We start from the raw sequence: 12,757 nt of genomic DNA on the forward strand, positions 1-12,757 counted from the left end.
AGATGCGCTGATACTGATGTGTGGCTACGTGTGTGTGAGAGAGTGGTGCTCTAATGCTACGTTCACACCAGGCGCGAATGATTTTAATGTTGAGTCAATGCAAAGACGCTTTAAGGCCAATTTATACTTCTGCGTAGGGTGCGCGCAGTAGGTACGGCGTAGCATACGCACAGACGCGTCCCATATCGCGTACCGTTCGCCGTAGCCTGACGCGCACCTCCTCAAAAATGTAACTACACGTCGCGACGACGCGGACCGCAAGATCGGTGATTGGTCGGCTTGGTAGCATCGCATTTCCTCCTACGCTACGCTTCCTTCCTCGCTTTTCCTTCCTTCCTTCCATTTCCATACTATTTCCTCCTTAAGGCCAATTTATACTTCTGCGTAGGGTGCGCGCAGTAGGTACGGCGTAGCATACGCACAGACGCGTCCCATACCGCGTACCCTTCCGCGTTGCCTGACGCGCACCTCTTCAAAAATGTAACTACACGTCGCAACGACGCGGACCGCAAGATCGGTGATTGGTCGGCTTGGTAGCATCGCATTTCCTCCTACGCATTTCCGCACGTACCTTCTCACGCATTTCCACACGTAGCATCTCCTCCGACGTCTTCTCTCATTTCTGCCTTTCAGTTTTAGTAATTTCACTAAAATGAACTGTTTTTCCACCCCAATAAGCTCCAACTCCAACATGATCCACTCTCTTTCAGTCGCTATTGCTTGTAGTAACCTAGCCGCGAGGAATCTAAACACAGTGGAACATTAAAACCCTCCGCCGCCAACTAGCGTTTCGGAGCAGTACTGCAGAGCAACCAAGACCTGAACGCAGAAGTATAAATGCTCACGACGGCGTCACCTACGTGCGAAGCCAACGCCGTACACTACGGCGTACCCTCGACGCAGAAGTATAAATTGGCCTTTACATCCGCACGTACCGTCTCCTCCAACATCTTCTCTCATTTCTGCCTTTCAGTTTTAGTAATTTCTCTAAAATTAACTGTTTTTAATTTTAAAGCGGCTCAATTATAAGTTTATCAAGCGACGAGACTACTTTTTGTGCGAAAAAAACATAAATAACGACTTTATTCCACTATTCAATTACTTCCTTATGGGCGCATACGCGAGAACTGAGACGAGGACGTTCTCATTCGTCTACTTCTTGTTACCGGCTGCTCACCGCTTAGGAGTTTTACCGCCCCCTACCGTATAAAATGATGATCCATATATAAGGCGCTCCGGATTATAAGGAACACTGTCGTTTTTTGAGAAGATTAAAGGCTTTTAAGTGCACCTTATAGTGCGGAAAATACGCAAATTGAAAAGCGTATACAGCGCGCATCTTCCTCTGCTTGTAAACAGAAAGTTTTGCGCTTCCAGCTATATCAGCACATCATCTTATACGGTAGGGGGGCGGTAAAACTCCTAAGCGGTGAGCAGCCGGTAACAAGAAGTAGACGAATGAGAACGTCCTCGTCTCAGTTCTCGCGCATGCGCCCATAAGGAAGTAATGGAATAGTGGAATAAAGTCGTTATTTATGTTTTTTTCGCACAAAAAGTAGTCTCGTCGTTTGATAAACTTACAATTGAGCCGCTGTAGGCACATGGAATATTTAAACCTTTTCTTTAATGACTTTATGGGCCGTCAAGAGCCAGTCCCTTAAGGCCAATTTATACTTCTGCGTCGAGGGTACGCCGTAGTGTACGGCGTTGGCTTCGCACGTAGGCGACGCCGTTGTGAGCATTTATACTTCTGCGTTCAGGTATTGGTTGCTCTGCAGTACTGCTCCGAAACGCTAGGAGGCGGCGGAGGGTTTTAATGTTCCACTGTGTTTAGATTCCTCGCGGCTAGGTTACTACAAGCAATAGCGACTGAAAGAGAGTGGATCATGTTGGAGTTGGAGCTTATTGGGGTGAAAAAACAGTTCATTTTAGTGAAATTACTAAAACTGAAAGGCAGAAATGAGAGAAGACGTCGGAGGAGATGGTACGTGTGGAAATGCGTGAGAAGGTACGTGCGGAAATGCGTAGGAGGAAATGCGATGCTACCAAGCCGACCAATCACCGATCTTGCGGTCCGCGTCGTCGCGACGTGTAGTTACATTTTTGAAGAGGTGCGCGTCAGGCAACGCGGAAGGGTACGCGGTATGGGACGCGTCTGTGCGTATGCTACGCCGTACCTACTGCGCGCACCCTACGCAGAAGTATAAATTGGCCTTTAGGCAGTCTATATAGGACTGATCCAGCTCTCAGATTCAATCAAAAATATCTTTATTTGTGTTCCGAAGATGAACGAAGGTCTTACGGGGTTGGTACATCATGGGGGTGAGTAATTAATAGGGCTGGGTATCGATTCACATTTCAATTTCGATTCACAAGCTCTCAGTTCGATTCGATTTCGATTCTCGATTCAATTTTCGATTTCGATTCCTGATTTGATTCTCGATTCGACTATAATGAAGATGTAATACAAATCCTATATTTATAAAAAAGAACAGTGGACATAAGTTTACTAGTGGTTAATTAATACAAGGAAATTAAGAGCCATAAACCTGTATATAAAACTCTTTTTATTTTAGGTACACTAAATGCATACAGAGAATAAACAGGATTTTGATGCAATATGCAAAAAAAGTCAGAACAGTCGCACAGCTTGATCAAACAGTATCATGTTATTTTATGTTTAAGATAGATATAGATAAATAAATATATAAATATTTAGACTTTTTTTTTTACATTGATCTTACCTAAATGGTAATGTAATTTTTTGTTTATTTTTGTTTTAAGAGTTTATGTATGGTAGCTTGATTTCAATCTTTGAATTAAATTGAAAAAAGTAGCACAAATAAATACAATAGAATAAAGACACAAATTAAGAGACATTTTTTTGGGGTAGTTTTTTGGGTATGTCAGAAATACTACAGAAACTGAATAAAGCAATCCAATGTAAAATAACACTGGATAGTCTTTTTAGTCCAGACTGAATTAAATACAAAGGCTATTAATTCTGATTGCTTACAATTAATACTATATTCTGTTGTCATGACAACAGAATTAATGACTGACACAAATGGCTGCGTTCACTTTAAGAACTAGTGCGCGAATCCATTACTGTTTCATTAACTTTCTGTCGCACGCGTTTAATGCTAATTTAAGCTGTCTTTAGGAGGTTACTCACCAAGACCGGAGTTTTGACATAATGTCGCGTGTTTTAACTGTTAAAGTGATATAATCCAGGGATAAAACTTTTGTTTCTGGCGAGCTGTTTGTGGGGCGGATTTAGGCTGTAAAGTTACTGTGCACGCAGTGAAAGACATCTCTGAGAGTGCGCGAGCACGGGATGGTTTAACATTGCTTGTAAAACTTAAAAAGACGTGAAAATGATAAACGTTACGATCATAGGTTACGATGCAATGCTGGCCCGATTGTTAAGTGAATATTCCGTCATGTGCCGACTCCTAAACGCGTGTGTGTATCGACAGCTGCAGCGCTTGGCGCTTGCCTAGTGCAGAGAAACGAGAAGATGCAGCACCGCGTCCGCGAGCCCTTTATATGGAAAAAATCGATTCTGGCCGTTGAGAATCGATTTTGAATCAAACACATTTTAAAAAACGATTAATCGAAAAATCGATTTTTTTGCCCAGCTCTAGTAATTAATGACTTAATTTTCATTTTTGGGTGAACTAACCCAGCTAACACAAATACGTGACTGTTACGTAACTGCAACGTAATCTGGGGCCTCATTTATAAAACTTTGCGTAGGATTTGCGTCAGAAGTGGCGTACGGATGAAACATAGGACGTGCGTACGCACAGAAATATTCGGATTTATAAAACCGTGCGCACGCACATCCTACGCATTTTTCCCTTAATAAATCACATTCAGTTCTAAATGTAGCGCAGCTTTTGTGGCTTCATGTCACGCCCATAGTTGCCCATAAATAGTCCGTGAAACGCCCAAAAGTTAATATTCATGAATTGCGAAATCATGTTAAACACAGAGAGGAAATTAAAAAAAATGCAACTTCACTCAATGTGAAGTAGAAGTTATCGTTGGCAAGGTGGAAAAGAGGAGAAAAATGCACAGTGTGGGCATTACTAATGCCAAAAAGGCACTTGAGTGGCAAAAGGTTGCAGACGCCGTAAATGCTGTAGCCTCACAACCTCGGACTGTGGCCGAAATAAAAAAGAAATGGTCGGACATCAAAGTCGAGGCAAAAAAAGCGTCTAGTCATTAATTCAAGAGGTGGCCAAGGAGTTGGACGAAATCAAGACTGTCCTAACTGAAATAAACTGCATAATAAACTGCATAATTCTTGAATAAATAATATATTTTTCCACACCTTTTGTTGTGAAGATGATGCGTTCACTCCGAATCGTTCCATTTAATCGCCACATCTTCTAAGAGCTCAAGATCAGCCATTGTGCGTCATTATACGCATTGTGATGGGGCATTTTATTTACATCCATTTAATTCTGCATCTGACAAGCTACGGATGTCGGTTATAATCTACTTGGAAATGGGAAATAGTTCAACGCAAATGTAATTTCTTGCAGCTTTCTGAATGGTTGAGACACGTCATACGTTATTGTATCAAAAACAAAACAAATTAAATGCATATACCAAGACATTTTTACTATGAAAACAACTTTTCCCAGTGGACAAATAATATTTATCGATCTATCTATATATCTCCCTAATTATCTATCTATCTGACTGACTATCTAATTGCTATATCTGCTCCGTTAGATGGACATATTGGCGAGAATATTAGTTTTGTACATTATTTCGTTCTGTTTACCATCTTATTTATGAGGATGAATTGCATACCAATATTATAGCAGAAAATATTTCACTTTCTTTTTGGAAATATGTGTTAATTTGCATTTCTGTTACAGATCGATCAAACGGGTGTTCGTGTAGGCTGTTAATTGTAAGCTGTTAAGACTTGCTTTGTGAAGTATTCGTGTTATTTATGAGAGGCAGTATTGCATTTTATTTTACACAACCGTCTACAGTTTCACACACTTTCACGTGTTTTTTCCAACTGCCAACAGTGTCGCCATTTCTCATTTCACCCGTTTTTGTGCGTACGCCTAGGTCAGAGCTTGCGTGAAGGACCGCACATTTTACCGTCAAGTTTGTTTTTTATAAATACCAACTATTGTGTAGAGAGCGGCGTACGCCTTCTTTTGTGCGTACGCAACGTTTATAAATGAGGCCCCTGGTGACCAAACTTTCATCGTGGCGACGTAACCAGTTACGTTGTGGCAACCGGAAAAGTGAAATTCCCAGATACGTTGTCACAACGTAACTTTGTAACGTCGTCAGCAAGTAACTGCGACGTTGTGGCAATGTCATGGATCAGTAGTCGTGTGTTGGTAACCAGTTGGTCATTTTAGTTTGAATTAATATGGGCTGACAAGCAGTGGTCTAATTTAACTTGTCCTCATTTGCCCAAAACTATTTTGGATACTTTTCAACGACATATACGAAAGATACAGACTCAGTATTTGGTTAATTAATTTCATTTACTATAGAACAAAGCACAAACAACAGCAAAACCAGTGTGCAAACAGGTTTACAAACATTTAAATTAAGGTTTTATATGAATATAATTAAAATAATGTAAGAAATGTAATTTAAAAAAATAAAAATAATGATTTTCTATTTTAATATACTTTAAAATATAATTTAATCCTGTGATGCAAAGCTGAATTTTCAGAATCATTAATCCAGTCTTCAGTGTTACATGATAAAATATTATACACAGGAACAAATTACACTACTATATATTCACATGCTATAATATTTGTTTTTTGTTGTTGTTTTTTGTCAAATAAATGTAAGCTTTATAAGCAGAATAGACTTCTTCCAAAAAATATTAAAAATAGTAACGTTTCCAAACTTTTGACCGGTACTGTTTATGATTTTATACAAAATAAATAGTAGTTAATAAGACTGACACTTTATTATATCTAGTATTATTGAAGCAAAACAGAGTCCCTATAACAGTGCAATTTGTATATTTTAGTCTTCGAGAAAATGTTTTTTCCCTTTCTCTCACAAACACAACACATCAGTTACACCTTTTTAAATTATTCGTTGCAGGTGCACACATTCTATTCTACAAATTAGCAAACTCATAGGGTCATATTTTTGTTGATAAACAGTAACACTTTGGCCAATTATGCACATTTCTTGGTGTATAATGGTGTCAAAAAACTTTAAAACTTCTATAAAAAAAAAACTTTCTCTCTGTGACTCTGGAGTGCTCTGATGCTGGTGTGTGTGTGTGTTAGGGGTGGCACGGTTCCCGAAACCGACAGTTCGGTTTATATCACGGTTTTAGGGTCACGTGTTTCAGTTCTGTACAGTTCTTGTTATTTTTTTTCTTTTAATCTTTAACACTCCAGAAATGTACTTCAGCATGTGATAGCTTAATTATCCACACTTTAGGATACAGTATAAAAAAAATTATATTCATGCAATCATGCACAAACTGAATTTGACTCTTTGACTTTAAGCACATTTTGGGACTATCTCAGAGGAAAGCTAGGTGAGATTTTGACGCAGCAAGAGAGAAGACATTGACATGCTTTTCGTTTATTTGGCAAAAAAAGGAGAATGTGTATCACTATCATAGGCGGAGTTTGACATTCAAGCCAGGGGGGGCAAAAATAAATAAATAAATAAATAAAATTCATTGTAGCAGCTGACCTACATGGTAGCACATATGTACAAAACAAACATGCTAAAAAAACATATTTATTTTTAACCCAAGAAAAAACAGTGAAACAATACAATCATATTTGAGTGCCTTTATTTCATTGTAAACAGTTAGAACTTCGCATAAACAACCACTTGACTTTGCGTCACATCTTCGTTATTAGGATCATGAAACGTGGACCACTTTTGCCCTGTTAAAATTTTATCTTAAACCAAATCGACAAGATTTGTTTTCTTTCCTTTTTTCAAAACACATTGTGGCAATAAGAGTGATTGAAAAAACTATTTATATTTCGCATTTATACTTCATGAAACATTTAAAAAATTTTTTTTTTAGACACGGGAAAAATGAACAGTCACAAAATATGCTAGTCTACTCTCCACATTTGAAACATATTAACAGCACATTGTATCTCCAACTTAAGCAGTTATTTGGCAGAAAAAAAAAACTTACAGACCTAGACATTGTCCAGACTAGTGCAACAGTAATTTTCGTTTTTTGCGTAGGTTACTGCATATGCGTCGATAATGGTCCCAGGTGAGAGCTTGGCCGTAATGTCGCTTTCAATGTGAAGGATCGCAAGAGATGAAAATCTGGCTGCTCAACCTGGCAGCGGGGTAACGTTAGGTAGTTTTGTTTTTTTTACAGCTTTTTAAAAAAAATGCGACTACCCGTTTCAGGCACCTATTGACAAAATAATCGAATGCCCACTGACATGGTTTTAAAGCTATTTATTATCCTTTTTTTGGCCTTCAAAAGTCTTAAATGGCACATAATTTGGTCAGAGAAATCAATTTTCTCGGGGGAGGCCAACTGAAAGCAAACCGAGAAAATTGAGAGAAATCTGCTTGTCAAATGCTCCGTGTATATTAGACGTGTCGCGTACAGGTCTTAAAGTGACAGTAGCCCTAATAATAAAAATGCAGCCGCTTGTTCTTAAAGGGATAGTTGACCCCAAAATAAAAATTCTGTCATTATTTATTCACTGTAATGTTGTTCCAAACCTGTATTAATTTATTTCTTGTGCTGAACAAAAAAGAAGATGTGGGTAACCAGACAGTTGCTGGTCCCCATTGACTTCCATAGGGAAAAATTTAGTATGGAAATCACTGGGGTACATCAACTGTTTTGTTACCCACATTCTTCCAAATAACTTAAACAGAAGAAAGAAACTAATTCAGGTTTAAAACAACTTGAGAGTAAATGATGACAATTACAATTTTTGGGAGAACTATTAATGTTAATTAAACAACAAAACAGAGGAAATCACTCACTGCTCTTGAGAACTTTAATAGTAGCTTTAATAAGAATCAATGTGTCATTTATACAGTGAAGACTATATTTGACTTTGATTGAACAATTGCTCTCACTTTGCGGAAAAGATATTGGGATATATATCGATCGGCGGGGGGGGGGGGGGGGGGGGGGGGGGGAGTGGCTCGGTATATTTTCTTGTTTTTTTGTCCTTAGCCAATCACATGCCTGAAAGATGTTTGTTTAACTTTTTGATTCAGTTTTATATGTTCTGTTGGTTGTATTTTATCCCAGCTCTTATGTAGTGTTAAAAAACTGAAACAGGAAGTGCTTCTGGACCAGTGTTGTTTACGTCTTGTGAAATGGTCTATAATTAGGCTATAGCAAAAGCAAAGGCCATAAACATAAAGTGAAACAAGTTCAACCTCAACACAAAAGACAGTATCAACAATGCCTCTATTCCCAGAGAGTGAGGGTACTTTTTTTCTCTTGAAATTAAAGTGCAGGATTTGGAAACATTTGACTGAAGCTCTTATCTAAACATAAAGTGCCACTGTAGCGTTATATTAAAATATCATAACATGAAATCCAAAATGTTCCCACACACTGGACTTATACCATAGACTTATACGACGCTGGCGCATCCTCCAACTCCGTCATCTCTCCCACTTGCCATTTCTCCGCGTGCCGTGACCTGCAGCGCTCCATACTCCACTTTTACTGGCTTGTTTACTAACTTGAACTGGCGCTGCACAGAGCGATCGGTAATGACATCAAATACCGCGAAAGTGATTGAAAAGCATACGGAGCCGCCACTCTCGCACTAGTTTGATGTTATTCACCGATCGCTCTGTGCAGCGCTGGTTCAAGTCGAACAAGCTTATGTCGCGCGAAAAGAAAACACATGTCACATACGGGCACAAGGCTACATTGCGCATGCGTCGAACCGTGAGACGCACACACGCTTCGAACTGAGACAAACGAACCGAATGGTTCGGGTGTTTTTTCATGTACCGTGCCACCCCTAGTGTGTGTGTGTGTGTGTGAGTGAGTGAGTGAGTGTGAGAGAGGTGCTCTGATGCTGATGTGTGTGAGCAGGACAGCAGGGCTCCACTGGAGGATGACGAGGTCTGTAGTGTTTCCTCCGAGGACAGCGAGGTGCGTCAGCACCACAGAAGAAGAGCAGTGTGGGAGGATGAGGAGGATGAGCTGGAGGAAGAGTAAGGCTTCTGTTGCTGTGACACACAGGTCCTCCTCAGGTGTGTGTGTGTGATCTGCAGGAGTAAAGCTCTTGTGTTTGCAGGATTGACATGACGCATCGGTTCCGCAGAGACTTGAAGAAGAGCGAAGCCGAGACAAAGATGACGAAGCAGAAGCTGCAGCAGAGACTGAAGGATCAGTACGTCACACACACACCACGACTGATGGACCAACAGTCTGATCTGAGCTAACACTCTGTGTGTGTGTGTGTGTGTGTGCAGGTTCCAGAAGGCGATGGGTGGCGCCCCAGGCTGGGCGGAACAGGAACGCCCCCGCCGGACAAGAGGTCAGTGTCATGTGACCCTCAGCTTTCTCCCGCCGGTCCCGAAGACTGCTAGTGAAGCTAACGCTGTCCTCTCGTCCCCCGCAGGAGCTGAGCATGAGGAGGAGGAGGCAGAGGATCTGCTGCGGCGCACTGGAAACTTCATCGGCTCCTCCGACACGCTTCCTAAAGGAACCATTAAGGTGTGTTAGTTACATGTGTAGATGTGTGTGTGACTTCAGTGTGCAGGTGTGTGTGTGTGTGTGTGTGTGACTTCAGTGTAGGGCTGAACGATTAATTGCATTTGCGATAAAATCGCGATATGATGAAACGCGATTTTGTAATCGCAAGAGCTGCGATTACACTGGTCACGTGACACGCGAGAGAAAAGCAGTCTGCAAGATAAAGCATCAACTTGCCACGCTACGCGGTCTGGCGTCCAGAAAGGAACAGTTTATTGTGTTATTTATTCTCTCCTCTCCTCAACAATCCTGGATCGATTCAGAGAAATTCAGAATCGAGTCTGAGCTTTAAACACAGATGCGTGATGACGCTGCGCGTGCTTTAGAAACGAACCGTGTTCTGAATCTGCTTGCTTCTATTTTCTCGCTCTCTCGCTCTCTCTCTTCCTCACTCACACACACGACACCGCTCGAACCTTCCAAAACATAGTAACGTTATTTCATAAAGTTCGGGATTGAACCGAATTACAAGGACATTCGCGGGCTTCATTGAACAGGTTTTGCCGTTTTGCTTGATGTATAACGTTACTCTTGCAGTGCGCGTTCTCTCCCGCGGGTATTTTCCTTACAAATGCTTCACAGAGGCATTATTTATGTCTTTTGGAATGCAGTTGGCTTATATATTAAAACCATGAAAATCACTGAAGGCTGCTTTCATTTTAAAATACTAACGCGTGCTTTGTGAAAAGCGCTCGTGCATGCGGCCGTGAGCGACTCATTGGTAAATGTACTTGCATGTCAAAATGCTTTTATGACGCGAAATTAATGTAAACACGGTCAGTTATATCTTAAACCAACAGGACAAACCACATTTACAATTTCAAAAGAGATATATGCATTAGTGTGAATGCAGCTTATCGTATCTAAACTGAGGGGAAATTTTTCCAGCTCTTGAATGAAAAACATTCAGACAGCCTACTTTTAAATACTGAGACCACTCTTTGTTTATTGCTTGTAATGTTTTTTTTTGTTTCTCTTTATTTACTAGCTTTTATATTTTGAAGCTATATTATTTTATATAGCCAATTTAAAATTCTTAACATGTAATTGGTTTAATTAAATGTTTTTTTTATATTTATTTTTTAAAGTATGTGTTTTTACACATGTAATTAAATACATATTTTAAAAATTATTAAGATTAATTAATAAGAAAAAAAGTAGATCGGATCATGAGCTATCTAAAGATTCCCATCCCTACTGTACAATGATTTATTGCTTGTCTTTGTCGACTAAACAAGGTAAATGACTTTTTTTTTTAAATCGCATATTAAATCGCAATCGCTATATTGGTTAAAAAAATCGCAATTAGATTATTTTCCAAAATCGTTCAGCCCTACTTCAGTGTGCGGGTGTGTGTGTCACTTCAGTGTGCAGGTGTGTGTGTCACTTCAGTGTGCAGGTGTGTGTGTCACTTCAGTGTGCGGATGTGTGTGTGACTTCAGTGTGCAGACCTGTGTCACTTCAGTGTTCAGATGTGTGTGTGTCACTTCAGTGTGCAGATGTGTGTGTGTGTCACTTCAGTGTGCAGATGTGTGTGTGTCACTTCTAGGGCTGCAACTAACGATTATTTTGATAATCGATTAATCGGACGATTATTTTTTCGATTAATCGATTAATCGGATAAAAAATTATATTCCATTTTTTTGTTTATTATAACAAAATAAAACCCTAAAAACCACACTCTTTTGTGTGTTAAACAATGTACTTAATACAGACAACTTCATTCTAAAGAAAAACAACAAATAAAAAAAATATATATGACCATAACCAATGACAAAAATGCTATTGTAAACTAGATTAGTGGATAACTCAGCAAAACGTAGCCTAGAAATATCACAAGTGCAGAATAATTTTATAAAATCTGAACATTTAGTGAAAAAAACATTCCTTAGTGGACTGGGGAACAAATAAGAGACAATAAGTGTAGCACTAACTCTGGTAAAACGTACACATTGCTCTTTGTATTGTTGTTATAGATTCATGAAAAACATCGTAAAAATCAGATGCACAACTGTTTTAAATGTAAAGCACAGCTGTTTAGTGAGGAAGCAAAATATAATAGATAGGACAGAACAAGAAAGGCTATTAATAAGCTTTCATTGCGCAAAAGTATTATGACATGATCATGAAAGAGCTGCACAAAGTGCTTATGCGCATCGCGAGCGCTGAATGATGCGCTTGAAGCAACACGGAGTCACAGGGCGGCGCGCAGCTCTTCAGTGTCCGCCGCATTAAAGTTAAAAGCACCAAGACTGTGTATTAAACAGTATCTATGCAATAGTTTATTAAGCCTTTTCTTTTAACAGTTTTAAATTTCAGTTAGGCTACTGTGCACGTGAAGAACAAATATACTGCGCCGACTCTACTATAGTGTTGTGATCTAACAGACACTCAGTAGAAAGTGATTAAGTTACAGCAATAAAAGTCTAGCAAGATAGAAAAACCATCATAGACCTTTATCTACGGATCAATTATAATAATAACAACATTGAATCATCTTGGAAACAGATCATCATGTTAACTGTTGTAACGCGACGCGCTGTTTGAACACCAAATAGAGGATGACTGACAGCTGCAGTGGAGGAAAAAGCTTAGGTTAACTTGAATTTAATGACTTAAATATACATTTCTATCTCACATTATACTATAGTATGGCTTCATAAAGTATACACGATTAACGTAGTGTGGCAATGAAGAGCCACGTGCCACGAGTCACTATTTTTTTTGTTTACTTTCACTTTCACGTTTGCGCAAAAGGGGTGGAGTATGTTAATCACTCAATCACCGCTAATCAAGGAAGGAAATTGAATATAAGGGTGTGTGTAGTACCTGGGAAAATGCGCGTCACCCGTTTATGCATTGAGAAGTTTGCAGTGAAATCGTGATGGATTGTTGGGGAGAGACGGCTGCTTGTCGATCTGTTGCTTCCTGTGGTTAAAGTCTGGTGCAGCGCGAAAGTCGTTGCAGTCTCAGACAAACGAACATTGAGCTGTTTTAACGACAAGCCAGAGC

The 12,757-nt window shown here is 39.6% G+C and overlaps 1 protein-coding gene across 1 annotated transcript in view; it reads left to right on the plus strand.

The window, feature by feature from the left end:
- Positions 1–12,757, plus strand: part of utp18 (UTP18 small subunit processome component) — a 78,587-nt gene that overhangs the window by 531 nt on the left and 65,299 nt on the right. Inside the window, exons 2-5 of the mRNA XM_089122802.1 lie at positions 9,080–9,201; positions 9,285–9,380; positions 9,463–9,527; positions 9,612–9,706. Of these exons, the coding sequence (XP_088978928.1) occupies positions 9,080–9,201; positions 9,285–9,380; positions 9,463–9,527; positions 9,612–9,706 (378 nt within the window). The remainder of the gene's footprint in view (positions 1–9,079; positions 9,202–9,284; positions 9,381–9,462; positions 9,528–9,611; positions 9,707–12,757) is intronic.

Source organism: Pimephales promelas, chromosome 18, assembly GCF_988280905.1.
Source record: "Pimephales promelas chromosome 18, fPimPro1.hap1.1, whole genome shotgun sequence".
NCBI classification, from domain to species: Eukaryota; Metazoa; Chordata; class Actinopteri; order Cypriniformes; family Leuciscidae; genus Pimephales; species Pimephales promelas.